Raw genomic sequence first — 12777 nt, forward strand, 5'->3', positions numbered from 1 at the left:
CCATTAGTATATGATGTGTGTGTGTATGTGTTGGATATGGGTGTGTGTGCTTCCTCTGGGTCTGTGGGATTTTGGCCCATAATTCCTGCAGCTCTCAGGTCACAGCTCCGTTCTCACGCACATATTTGGCATTCCTTCCCCGACATGATTACCATACACCTTCCACTCACTCTGGGGTTTTTTGGCTACGCAGAATATTTCCATCATTTTTCCCCGAGTGGAACTGGGAGCAACGTTCCAGAAAAAAATGAACAACTCAACCCCACCACCACCCCCTATACACTCCGCTCTTCTTTATCCCAAGCAGCCCCCCCACTCTCTCTCTCTCTCTCTCCTCCCCATACCATACCACCCCCCATGGCCCCCCTCTATCCACTTCAGAACTGATTCCTGCTGCCTTGCAATAGGAATACTCCGGTACAACCCTTTCTTTCCCCCCCTGAGTCAGCTGTTTGTGTCTGCCGGCATGGTTGGGTCATTTGGCAGCGACATCTCTTCAGTGACCTCCTGCTAGGCTGGGGAAGGAAGGGGAGGCATGGGGGAGAAGAGCAGGATAGATGAAACTCTATCTCACTACTGCATGTTTCCCTTCCAAACAGTTATGTCCGCAAAGAATCGCAGCAGGGCAAACGCAGATTTCCATAGGTCTGCAGGCAATCCCATGCAGTAGTTTTAATATCTTATTGGAGGAAGAGAGTTGCATTACAGTCTTTCCAATCACTTTGAAGACAGCTAAGGCTACCACTAAATCTGTTTCATTTGCAATGAATCTGTGTCTTTAATGTTTTCCAATTGAGTATTTTTCTTTTGGTCTATAAAATGCAAAGATAGTGTGGAAAAGGAGAGGGCAATATGGATCAAGTTAATCATGGTATTTATAATTGTGTATCAAATTATTGATTTTCTGTCATTTCGATTGATGTCAATTCAATTGAGAAACTGAGGGCAATGTTTGTATTTGGTTAATAATCCAGTGAATTAATAACCCAGAGAATGTAAGTAAAATTGCTATAGATTTGTCTTCACTCTGACTGATTGCAATATTGCCCACAGCTGTCTAATAGAACCATATCTATTAAAGGGATAAATAACCCGCGGTAAGTGGTAGGGCAAAAGCTCTGATGGTTACATTGCATAATATTGATATCATATCGCCAAACCGTACTACGAACTGACATTTTCTCAAAGCCCACTATTATGTCTTTGGATAACCTCTTTTGTTTGACCAACAGTCCAAAACCCAAAGATTATCAATATGGAATGATATAAAACTGTGAAACCCCTCAAAGAATCCTACAGTACCTGGAAAATGTTTGGCTTTTTTTGCTTGATACATGACTTAAATTATTGTTAATGAACAAATCTGTGGTTACTAATACCTTGTCAATCAACTGATTGAGCACTAAAGCCATCCGACCATTTCTGAACCCCTGTGAACTTGATTCTCTTTCTACAATATTTTCCCTTTGACCGAAAAAAAGAGAGACAATGTCAATAAGCAGTTCAAAGAGGCCGGGAGACACACAAAACAAGTGTTTCTGTAAGGTTTACTGAGTCGAGAAAGACTGCTGCACACAGAGCTGAAATAAATAAATGAAATAATTTTATCGTAATAATTATAGTAACCATCATAGTACGATTACTTAGTTAGGGTTTTGTCTTCTTTTTATATATATAATATATATATAACTTTCAATAAATTGTTCCCTTTAATATTTTTTTCTCCTTGTATGCATGAGACTTTGGTTTTTTGTTCCACTGAATGTCCTGGTAGCAGCATTCTGTATCCACGGTATCGCACAGGGGCATCGCCGTCCCCCTGGGTCGTTTCTATAGCAATGCTCAATCGACAAGGAAGGCACCCTCCCCTTGCCACGCTCACCCACTGCTCTCGGCACCCTCTGCACCTATAAGCCGAGGGTGCAGTGTCCTCGAGAGGGGGGGAGGGGTGACGGGTAAGAATCCTGAAGAAAGATCTTCGGTTGTCTTTGGTCTGTCGTTGGTTTTGGTTCGCTGTGATGGCTGGCTTGTTATTTGGTGCAGCTTGTTAAGTTTTTTTTTGTTATACATTCTGGTTCCTAAAGCTTCAGTCCCTGCGGTGAGTTGTCACAGGGGTTCATTCATGCAGGGACTGGATGGTCCCTTGTGATGATCCAGCTTCACTCATGGTTGTTGGTGCACTCCCTCACTCTCTAAACACACACACACACACACACACACTCTTTTACATACTGTACATTTACTCCTCTTCTTTTTCTTACAAACATACAATTATTCAGTTAAGTCGCTCAACTCAATTATTCATCCATCCATCCATTCATCCTACAGTCTCACAGGTTCCCCACCAATTTTAGCAGTGAGACAAATAAGTGCGTCACATGTCAACAATCCTTTCATTTTGGTCCATTTGATCTGTGAAGATCACTCTATCCCTTTTTGTCCACTCCACCGTTTTCCTTTCCTTTTTTGTCCTTCTGGGTTTTCCTTTTCATCCCGTAGTAGGCTAAGCACCCACTTGTTCAGTCAGTCAGTCTTTTTTCCCCAACCTTGTCCTTTTCTCTGTATGGTCCAGTTGTAATCCCATACTTGACTTTGCCCAGCTGGTCCAGGAACAGGAGACACAAAGGCCTTGTGGTTTGTGTGGTTGTGTGAATGAATGCCTTTTTCGTTAGAGTCTGGACTCTGCTGGGCAGCTCTGCATGTTTCCTGTCAGTATTTTTCTGGCCTATGAAAGGGGGTAAGCAGACCACGTCCATAGAGAGCTTCCAGCAATGGACCAGGAATTAGTCCAGTTGGATCCATCCAGTATAAGGGAACTAAAAAACTGAGAGGCATGATCACTAACTTAAGGGGGGTTTCTGTAGTGGCAAATTAGCAGGCGTAAAGGCTACTCCCCCACCCCCCACCCATGAATGATTCATCAAAGTTTCTGTTTGTCAATGTTTTATCCCCAAGTAAAGGGAGGTTGTTCAGTCGTGTGTGACACAAGAGATGACTGGGTTTAGCCATTGGCAGGCTCAGGTCAAGGCTTTTTTTTGTTTTGTTTGGGATGACAAGACAGTGGGTGCTAGCGTAGCCTATTAGCCTACTACTAGCGGGGCCCGGTAGCGCGCACTCTCTTCCCCCGCTTGCTGACGGTGGTGAAGCGGAAGGGGGTGGTGAGGTCCGGCTGCTCCCCGGGCGGGAAACGCTTCATGAAGTGCACGTCCTGCTGGTTGGGCAGCGTGTGGGGCCCCCGGCGAGGGCGGCCCCGTTTAGTGAAGCCCACATACCAGCCTGTGTAGCGCGCCGACATCAGGGCCGTGTAGTGGTTTTCCAGAACCTTCTCCACGAAGACGCAGTCGGCACTTCGATTACTGGCCTTCTGAGAGAGCAGAGCAAATCCCCAGGTCACCCCACACACAAACACACACACACACACACAGACACACACATTGGAAGGAACAAAAGAGAGGCTGGTCAGGAAACTGTAAGGATATTCTTGATAATAATTAATCATATCTCTGAATGAATGAAGTCTCACCTTTCCTACCAGCTTGCCACGGCGGTTCATGCACAGGTAGAAATTGGTTTCTTTGCCCCGGATTCTCACCTGGCTACCAAAGGTATCGGCCTCCACTACGAGCTGGGCTTGTGAAGGGACAGACAGAAGGACAGACAGACATTAGAGCCACAGGCATTGAAGAGAAAAAAAAATCAAACACCATGTTGTGTTTAAAAGCTCAGTGTTACAGGGGCACATGACCCTGCTGCGCCTACCCTAGAACCACCCCTGTTTATAAGGTTGTATCACACCAATATTAGGGGCTAAAAAATAAAGGTAACCTAAATTAAGACCTGACATAGTTTCATGAGATTCATTGGCAAAGCAAAGAACAACATTCAAGTTTACAAGGGGCAAAAAAAACAAGAAAATAACACTGCCAAGTATAGTGTGACACTAATTGCACAGATTACCAAACCACCATTAAATCAGATTTGGCTATAAACCCCCGATAAGACATTCACATTGAATCCAGAGGTTTAGGATTCATAGTTGCTATTAAACGTGTTGATAAATCACAGACAGATGTAAGTGTCTCTTGCCGGACAGATGGTTGTCAGATAAGGCCGGTCACACACATGGATGTGAGGCCGCTGACCACAAATGGGCCTCGTAAAAAAGATAACAGCCAGGAGAAGACAGGGCACGGGGGGCTGAGAGGAGCGGGGAGAACACTCAGACTGAGTGTCTGCGATACTGTTGTTTTAAGGTGTGTGGTATGTGCGCGTGTGCCTCTGTGTGGTTTGTGTGTGTGTGTGTGTGTGTGTGTGTCTGTGTCTGTGCAGGTGCATGCACGTTCATCCTTCCAGGCAACCGTCGACTACACATCTTCAGAGAGCGCTTGTGCCTGTTTAAAAATAAATCCCTAAAATGGTTCCTACATGACCTTAGTCAACAAAGGGGTCAAGAGAAATCAATACCTCCCTCCCTCTTGCCCTCTTTCCTCTCCCTCTTCCCCCAACTCTCTCTCTCGACTCCCTTCTGCTCTACTGCTTCGTGTTTGTACATTCATTCCTCTCCTCCTTCTTTGCCTTATTTCTACTCTCTCTTTTTTTCTTTCTCTTGGTTCTACTGTGTTGTATACCTCATCGCCATAGTTGGTCAGTTCTGCTTGGATTGTTCATCCTTAAGAGTGGTATTTAGATTAGATGGAGATTCACTATATAGTCATTACACAGTAAAACAATTAAATGCAATCAGATATAAGGATACAAACTAATTGGCAGAAACTGGCGGTACCCAGCTAGTATGCGTGCCGCCATGTTGTAAGCAGTTCATAAAGAGATAAAGGTTTTTTCACATCTTTGCTCCCATCTATATGGCTCGAAGTGGCTCGTTAACAACCTGACATGTTTGTGAATGGATGAATGGGATGGGTAATATGAGCACACACGCCGGAGCACATGAGGAAATATGAACTCTAGCTTTCATGGCTAGTCTTTCTCCTGTCCATTGATTCCGTGCGCGTGGTTTAGGAATGGGTTAGGCATCATTACAGGCAGGAGAAAAGGTAGAGAAGGAAGAGGGAGTGGGGGATGGACAGAGGGAGTGTTAGAGGATGGATGGAGGACGGGAGGGAGGGAGGGAGAGAAAAAAGCCTGCTGTTTTAAATCCAGAGGAGACAACGGGGAGGATGAGAAATCAATGGATGGATCGATGGAGGAGATGAGTTTTTAACACTCGGTCCGACACTACCTGCCAGGCTTCTACCACTAACTCAAACACTTTTTTTCACCAACACCTTCTCTCTCTCTCTCTCTCTCTCTCTCTCTCTCTCTCTCTCTGGCTCTCTCTCTCTCTCTGGCTCTCTCTCTCTCTGGCTCTCTCTCTCTCTTTCTTTTCTCTCTCTTGTGAATCATTGAGTCAGCAGCCAGTCGATGAGGTCTTTGTATTCCCAAGACAAGCTCCACTGCCCCTCTGCCAAAGCCCGGGGAGGCGTGTGTGTGTGTGTGTGTGTGTGTGTGTGTGTGTGCGTGTGTGTGCGCGCTTTTGTGAGTGTGTGTGCCTGCACAGTTGCATTCTGGATCCGTTCATGCGTGCTCTTGGTCAACCCCGAGTCTTTGTACTTGCAACCGTTAGTCGGTCGGGTGTGAGCGCGCATATGGCTTTTGCGAGTAAGCAGCATCTTAAACTGTGTGCACCAAAAGTGTGTGTTTTTCCCCCTGTGCTCTATACTGTGTGTGTGTGTGTCTTACCATATTTGTCTCCATCTTCTCCTCTGGCGCTGATTCTGCGCCCCAGCACCTGGACGTGTTTGCCACTGGTGCGACTGTAGAGCTGGTAGACCCGGTGGTGTCGCCGACTCATGGTGTCTCGCACCTGCGTCTGGTTCTCCACGTGTACGCTGAAGTTGACCCCATCCACGCCAAGTACCTGCTGGGAATACACACACACACACACACACACACAGAAAGACACCCAGAGGTACACACATACAGATAAGGGAGGGTCCTAAATAGGCTCCAAAGATTACACGTACTACCAATACACAACTTGTCTCACCTGTAATGGATTGCACATCACCAGCAACATCTGGATACATCTGTGGGGGGAAAAAGTAAAAACAGATGAGTTTTATAAAATATGTAAGCAACACTGAATGTTGGAAGAGTCATGCCTGACACCATCATTTCCATCTCTTTCTTCTCTAGCTGTTTCTTTCAGTTTAAGACATCTCTTTTCCTTATTGGGTGATTACTCACACTGCTGTGCTGGGTGTGTGTGTGTGTGTGTGTGTGTGTGTGTGTGTGTGTATGTGGGGCTGCCTGGCACAGCCACTTGACATACAGACAGGCAGATGTCCAGGCCATCAGCAGACAGACAACACCCAGAGCAGTGTTTATGGTAACGCTACCAGCCTTCTGGCCAAACCCACTTGCTGACCCATTCGTGACTTTTGCCTTATACCAAAAATCTGGCCTCCAAATGACCTGATTGGACTGTGTGGCGAAAATGGCAAACATGCCGAGACAACTAGAACATGTTTTGGTTTGGACATCTGAGGAAATGGTCTGGCATATTTGGCTGCTGTGCGTATGTAGACAGCTGGGGCTGGACTACAGGTGTACGCTCGGCTGTGATGTGGCTTTGGAGAGCGGTGCACTTGCGGTTTCATTTCGAGGTGCTGTGAGAAAGTGAGAACTTGAGCTACCAAAAAACGTGTGGAAAGATGACTTATGGAGGAAACAATTGGTAGGGGAGTTATCACGGTGACGTGGCATTCAGAATGAATGTGTTATATCTGTAAGAAAATAAAACTTTATGTGCTTCTTTTTTACCCCTCTGACTGCCTGGAAAGTAAAAGACATTTATGATTTAAACAGCTGGTTACAGTTACAATTAAAATGCGTCTCACTATATCACGTTGCTTAATTGAAGTGAAGACCTTGACCTTGGATGTAGCAAATGTTATTTACAGCTTTAGTAAGGGAGTGATAGTGTTGCGCAACATCTACTTTGGCAGTCCTTGAACTGCTATGAATTAGTGGCTGAACAACTTGATGAAGTTCAGAATCAAGTGTGTGTGCTGAAAAAGCAATTCTACGAATTCTGTTCTTTACCCGACTCAACTTTACTATCTCTCCGCATGCCTCTTCTCTCTCTCTCTCTCTCTCTCTCTCTCTCTCTTCCTGCTCTAGTCTTTTTATGTGAGTTGTTTTCCTCCCTATCTCTCCTCTACCTTATCTCTCTCTCTCTCTCTCTCTCTCTCTCTCTCTCCGTCCCTTTCTCACATATCATTCCCTGCCTCCCATCTTCCTTTATGTTTAGGGTTAGTGGGGTGACTCCTCCACACTGTCATGGGCATGCACACAGATGTGCAGATGCATGCAGGGTGTGTGTGTGTGTGTGTGTGGTTGTGTACAGAAGGAGCGGGCAGCTGACAGCTGGGCCAAAGCAAAGACATACGCGCTGCTGAGAGAGGGAGATAGCGATGAGGAGAGTGAGGTAGACTGAAAAGTACACAAAGGGGAAAGGGAGAAGGCAGGACACATGAAGGTGATGTAAGAATAAATAGTGGGGAGATGGAGCAAGAGAGAGGGCTGACAGGTAGTAAAAGAGGGGAGAGATAAAATCGGGCAGATGCACAGATGTGGGAAAAGGGTCAAAAAAGACTAATGTTACATCTCCAAAAGGAATGGGAGTAAAAAGTGGCAAAATGAGAGACAGTAGTGTAACCACAGAGTGTGGTCTGGCGTGAGAAGTAGACAAAAAGATAAATAATGGGAATGAAAGAGGAGGAGGAGGAGGGGGGTTGAACTCATGCACATCGTAACACATGTCACCGCCGCCTGACTAACACACATGCACATACATATACCATCTTGATTCCTTTCCTCTCTTCCCTCAACGTTTCTTTTCCCATAGCATGGTGTGTGTTGGCCCCTGACTTCTTTTAATAGATGCAGATATATCTCATGGCAACGCAGTGCAGTGTAGAGTGTTGGCCCTCACAAATTTTGCCTGCGCAAGCCGAAAAAACCTGAGCGCCTGCCTGTGCATTGTGAGGACTCTCAGCTGTTAAAACACCCCAGCTGCACTGCCGCCGAGGACACTGCAGGAAAAGTGCCTCGGAGCTGGATTCTCCCGCTACCACCGAAACCACAGACACTCCATATTATGCCAGCCACAGTGAGAGAGAGAGGAAAGAGGGAGACAGGATCAGGGGGGAGGGATGAGAAAAAACGAGAGAATAAGAGAGAGCCCAGAGTTTCTAAAAAGTTTGGGGGAGAGTAAAGACAGAAGGAGAAGGTATGGAGAGAGAGAGAGAGAGAGGGAAAGCCCGGTGTGCCTTTGGCCGGCTGCCAAGACAAGCAAAGGTCTGACATCATAAACCTGCGTCCCAGCAGATCCACCATATGGAGGCTGCGGTTTTTTAGACTAGCAGGCCTCAGCACCACCACTGGGCAAGCAGCAGCGTGGAGAGAGAGAGAGAGAGAGCGGTCTGAGCCTGGTGGGACTTCAGCAACAGAGCGGCGGTTTTCAACAGTGTGTAGCAGTGGTTAACGTGGTAGGCCGACACTGGAGCAAGTGGGCTTTAGGCACGGTGCGAGAGTTTCAGATGTTTATTCGGCAGTGGGCGTGTGAGTGGGATCGGCAGTAGTATAGAGCCTATGGTGTAAGCAATGGGTTAGAGAAGCAAGAGAGGGTCCTGGACCATGGAACTACTGTGGCTTTTTTAGGAGAGGAGCAGTTAACAGGTTGTTGTGGCAAAATAGTAAGAGAGCCCTTGGCTTTTTGTTCACACAATGTGGTAAAACTGAGAAAGGATTGGCTCTTTAACTCAAAGCAGCAGACTATAATCTGTGAAACTGCTCCTCCGTATAAGACAGTGCCAAGGGGCGCCGTCATTCATCAGTTATTAATTCATGCTTTTTATCTGAGCAAGTATCTGTGGAAAAAAATGGGGGTATAGGCAAGACAGGAAGACAGATGTAGGCAGTTAGGTGGGTAAGTGGAGAGAGTGCGAGGGAGACACAGACAGAGAGAGAGAGAGAGAGAGTGATAGAGAGAGAGAGAGAGAGAGAGAGAGAGAGAGAGAGAGAAAGTCAGGCAGACACCAGCAGCAGCAGCAGCAGCAGCAGCACACACCCTGTCCAGGTTGTGTGAGGAATGAGAAGTATCTGGAGATGACTGCCATCTGGGAGAAGTACAGCCGACACAAAGAAAGAAAAATAAATCCCTTTGGCTTTTAACAAGACACACCTCAAATGGGCAAACTCGAGCCCCCTGAGTCTGTATCCTCCTCCCTTCGATTTGCTCTTGGCACTTTATCATTTTCCTATCCCACTAGATAAAGCCGGTGTTATTTGACTCAACTTCTGAAATATTTTCAATAGGAGGGGGGGGGGGGCATTTTTCTTGACGATGGGAAAAATGGCCTTTTCTAAGCCAGCTTGGCCATCCCTGAAGTAAGTGCAGATGGTGATGGAGATGTTTATGGCAGGTTTTTATTAGTAACAGGGCCCTGACTCTGACCCAGTGACCCTGAACTGTCAGCCAATCAAAACAGGGCCTTCCTTGGCATGTTTTCTATGGGGACTGATGAGGAGTGATGTAATCGTTAGACTCCATCACCTTCATCTGTAGCGACGGGCTGTCATGGAACTAGTTTAAACAATTTGGACGAATGAGATGGGCACCTTGAGTGTATAACTTGAGTTTATGACACGATAAAGTGATAAAAAGTAGAACTTACAAGACGGTCAGCGTGGAAAGAAGGGACAACATCGCTTCCCCCCTCCACTATGGAACTTGGCCCAGAGACAGTCTCCTCGACTCGGTCCGAGCCAGTCCGACAGTCCGGAGAGTTCCCCTCTCAACGTTTTGAATCCGCTGAATGTCGTTCACAGTCAAAGGGTCAGCGGACACTCCCGTTGGCATCGGCGGCGGCTTGCCCCGGATCCCCCGGTGTGGGTGAGTGTAAGGGCGCGGGCGACTTGGGGTGTGAGGACAGAGTAACCGTGCCACTGTGACCGCCGGGCAACCTCTAACAGCTGTCCCAGACCGGTGGAGAGACGGATGGGCGGGGGGGAGCAAAAGGGGGGAAGGTTTGAGAGAAAGAGAGAGAGAGAGCTGCGCGTCCCCGACACGGAGAGGAACAGGTGAAAGCGCGCTCACAGATCCGTCACAGATAGCCAACACCAAAATCGACCTTGCTGACCCTTCGGAGTGATGCTCGGCACTAGTGTGGACAGATACGGCGCGTGCGTAATCTTTTGCGTAATCCAAAATGCGTAACGTCTCAGCGTTTCAACGGCAAGCTTCTGGTCTCCAAAATTAAAACTGTAGTGACAAAAGAATGTGGTGGAGTGTTGGTGGAGCAGCAGAAGGCAGGTTTTAGTCCCAGCAGAGCAGGGTTAGCAGCTGTTGGAGGTGGGATACCTGGGCTGGCTGATGGAGCAAACGGCGTGCTGGAGAAGGGGGCTCTGCGGGCGCAGGGTAATGCACAGCGGCCTCGGTCATGACTGCGTCCCCACGCTGGCTCAACGGGTTTGTGGCTCAGGTGACACCGGCCGACAGTGTCCGACAGAGAGGTTGATAAGGTCCCGGAGCGGTCCAGCTCAGAGGATGGGTGTATGGAGAGTGCTGAATGAGAATGGGAGGGGATAATAAAAAGGGGGAGAGAAAGAGAGGGAGGGATGGAGGGAGGGGAGGGCCGGGGAGGATGGGAACAGCTGTGACTTGGTGGCGGACTCAGCCACCCGCGGGATGGCGAGGAAATTACAGCCGCACTTTGCACCTGATTTTCCGGACTTCCCCGCTGGCCTCAGCCGCTGGTTACCGCCTGGCTGCAGCAGCGGTCCTCCCTGCGCCCTCTCGATACAATATCAGCCAAAACACAGCACGATGACATCACCTCAGAAATGTTTGAAGGAAGGGGGAAAATGCAATCCGATCTTTTTATTTATTTTTTTAAACGTAGAAAGTTTAAGCAGTTTCTCTGAAGGGGAAAAAACATGAACGTCTCCTCGTTTCGAAAAGAAAAAACGAACTCCGCAGTGCAAGAAGAGAAGAGGAGACGAGCTCGCCAGTTTCTGAAGAAATAAAAGTTAAAACGAGCGCACTGGAGAACGTCTTTACTCAAAATCACACTGACAGATCGACTCCCAGTCCAGAACCTGCACCGTTCCCATTCCCTTTCTATTTGTCTCTCTGTTTCATTCAGACACCCAGAGGAGAAAACACATAAGAAAACGAAAAAAGAAGCCAGTCGTGCGCTTTTTTATCCACTTCACTGGTACTATGCAGATCCTTCTCCCTTTCTAAAATTCCAAGGTTTCCTTCCATAAAAAGCCTTCCACACAGGAGAGGTGCGTCGGCAGGCACAGACCTCACTCCAAGAAAAACCAGAACAAGATTTTAACAGACGCGGATCAATCCTCCCTCCCTCTCCTCCCTCCCACCTTTCTCGCTCTCTCGCTCTCTTTCTCTCTCTCTCTGCCTCACACACACGCACATGCACACTTATTGGATCAAAATGGGATTAGTCAGTCGCTATGCGATGCCGACCAAACTTACACTGCAGAAATATCCATTTTAACAAGTGTTACGTTCTATGAGAAAAACATCTGCTCATGTGGTGAGATAATTTCACTTGTTTACAATGCAAACCAACTTGTTTCTATAATTTTCCCGAATCAGGCAATTTTCTTTTGGACTTTCATCTGCGGTACTCTGCCCCCTTTCAACTAACATTTGTTTGTGGAAATTCCAGAAACACGTAAAATACATTGGAAACAATGAGAGTGACGTCATGGCATCGGGAGGAATTCATTCGTTTCCAGAAAATGCGATTTAAAAGTACATTTCAAAACAAATGCATAGGGCTGACTGTCTCTGGGATAAAGACAAACGTATTTTATTAGAAAAAAATTCAAGACCTTAGTCAAACAAACACCTGTCTCAATCAAGTTAACATATGTCTTAAAACCAAGCGGACTTCTTGTCTTCCACTATCTCCCCTGAACCTCACTATTTCAGCCCCACTGGCCCCGGACACACACACACACACACACACACACACACACACACACACACACACACACACACACACACACACACACACACACACACACACACACACACACACCCTTCAGAGCCGCCGCGCTTTCAAGTGATGTATTTTGACTCCCCATTTCATAACTTTTAAGTTAAACCTTAAGAGGGAAAAATGAAACGGAGAATGAGAGACAGTCGGGAGGGCGGTATGTAAGCACAGACACGGATCCAAAACGAACATTTCTCAGGGAATTCGGCAGCAACGCCCGCTCTGCGCTCCCAAAACTCCCTCTCACCGCCGCACAACCGCAGACGGTCAGCCAAGCCAACACAACACTCCTGCCATACCTTTCATTCACTCACACACACGCACACACCAGCGCACAGAGAGAAAGAATAGAGGGAGAGAGAGAGAGTAAGTGTGTGTGTGTGTGTGTGTGTGTGTGTGTGTGTGTGTGTGTGTGTGTGTGTGTGTGTGTGTGTGTGTGTGTGTGTGTGTGTGTGTGTGTGTGTGTGTGTGTGTGTGTGTGTGTGTGTGTAGGTGGAAGGGGGGTTGGCCTCATACATCAGGGACAGTTATCTTGGCTCCAAGTGTAGGCTTATTCTTTTCAACATTGTACTTTCAAATCACACACATACACACACCCCCACACACACACACACACACACACACACACACACACACACACACACACACACACACACACACACACACACACACACACACACACACA

The 12777-nt window shown here is 47.2% G+C and overlaps 1 protein-coding gene across 2 annotated transcripts; it reads right to left on the minus strand.

The window, feature by feature from the left end:
* Positions 1 to 1541: 1541 nt before the first annotated feature.
* fgf18a (fibroblast growth factor 18a) lies at positions 1542 to 11352 on the minus strand. Of its 2 annotated transcripts, none has more exons than XM_080035834.1 (5): positions 9741 to 11352; positions 6047 to 6086; positions 5740 to 5917; positions 3524 to 3630; positions 1542 to 3364 (listed from the first exon to the last, which is right to left on the minus strand). In XM_080035834.1, the coding sequence occupies exons 1-5, from the start codon at positions 9770 to 9772 to the stop codon at positions 3092 to 3094; spliced, it is 630 nt and encodes a 209-aa protein (XP_079891960.1). In that variant the 5' UTR covers positions 9773 to 11352; the 3' UTR covers positions 1542 to 3091. The 2 variants fall into 2 exon arrangements, with proteins under 2 accessions (XP_079891960.1, XP_079891959.1); XM_080035833.1 differs by having other exon boundaries at positions 5740 to 5920.
* Positions 11353 to 12777: the final 1425 nt, after the last annotated feature.

Source organism: Ammodytes marinus, assembly GCF_949987685.1.
Source record: "Ammodytes marinus genome assembly, chromosome: 10".
NCBI lineage: Eukaryota > Metazoa > Chordata > Actinopteri > Uranoscopiformes > Ammodytidae > Ammodytes > Ammodytes marinus.

Excerpts from the sequence above, each read along its gene's own strand:
- fgf18a (XM_080035833.1), bottom strand. The coding sequence starts at position 9,772 with ATGTTGTCCCTTCTTTCCACGCTGACCGTCTT. Across the intron at positions 6,087-9,740 it reads CTTTCCACGCTGACCGTCTT|ATGTATCCAGATGTTGCTGG; the intron begins GTAAGTTCTACT and ends TTCCCCCCACAG. Across the intron at positions 5,921-6,046 it reads TGATGTGCAATCCATTACAG|CAGGTACTTGGCGTGGATGG; the intron begins GTGAGACAAGTT and ends GTGTATTCCCAG.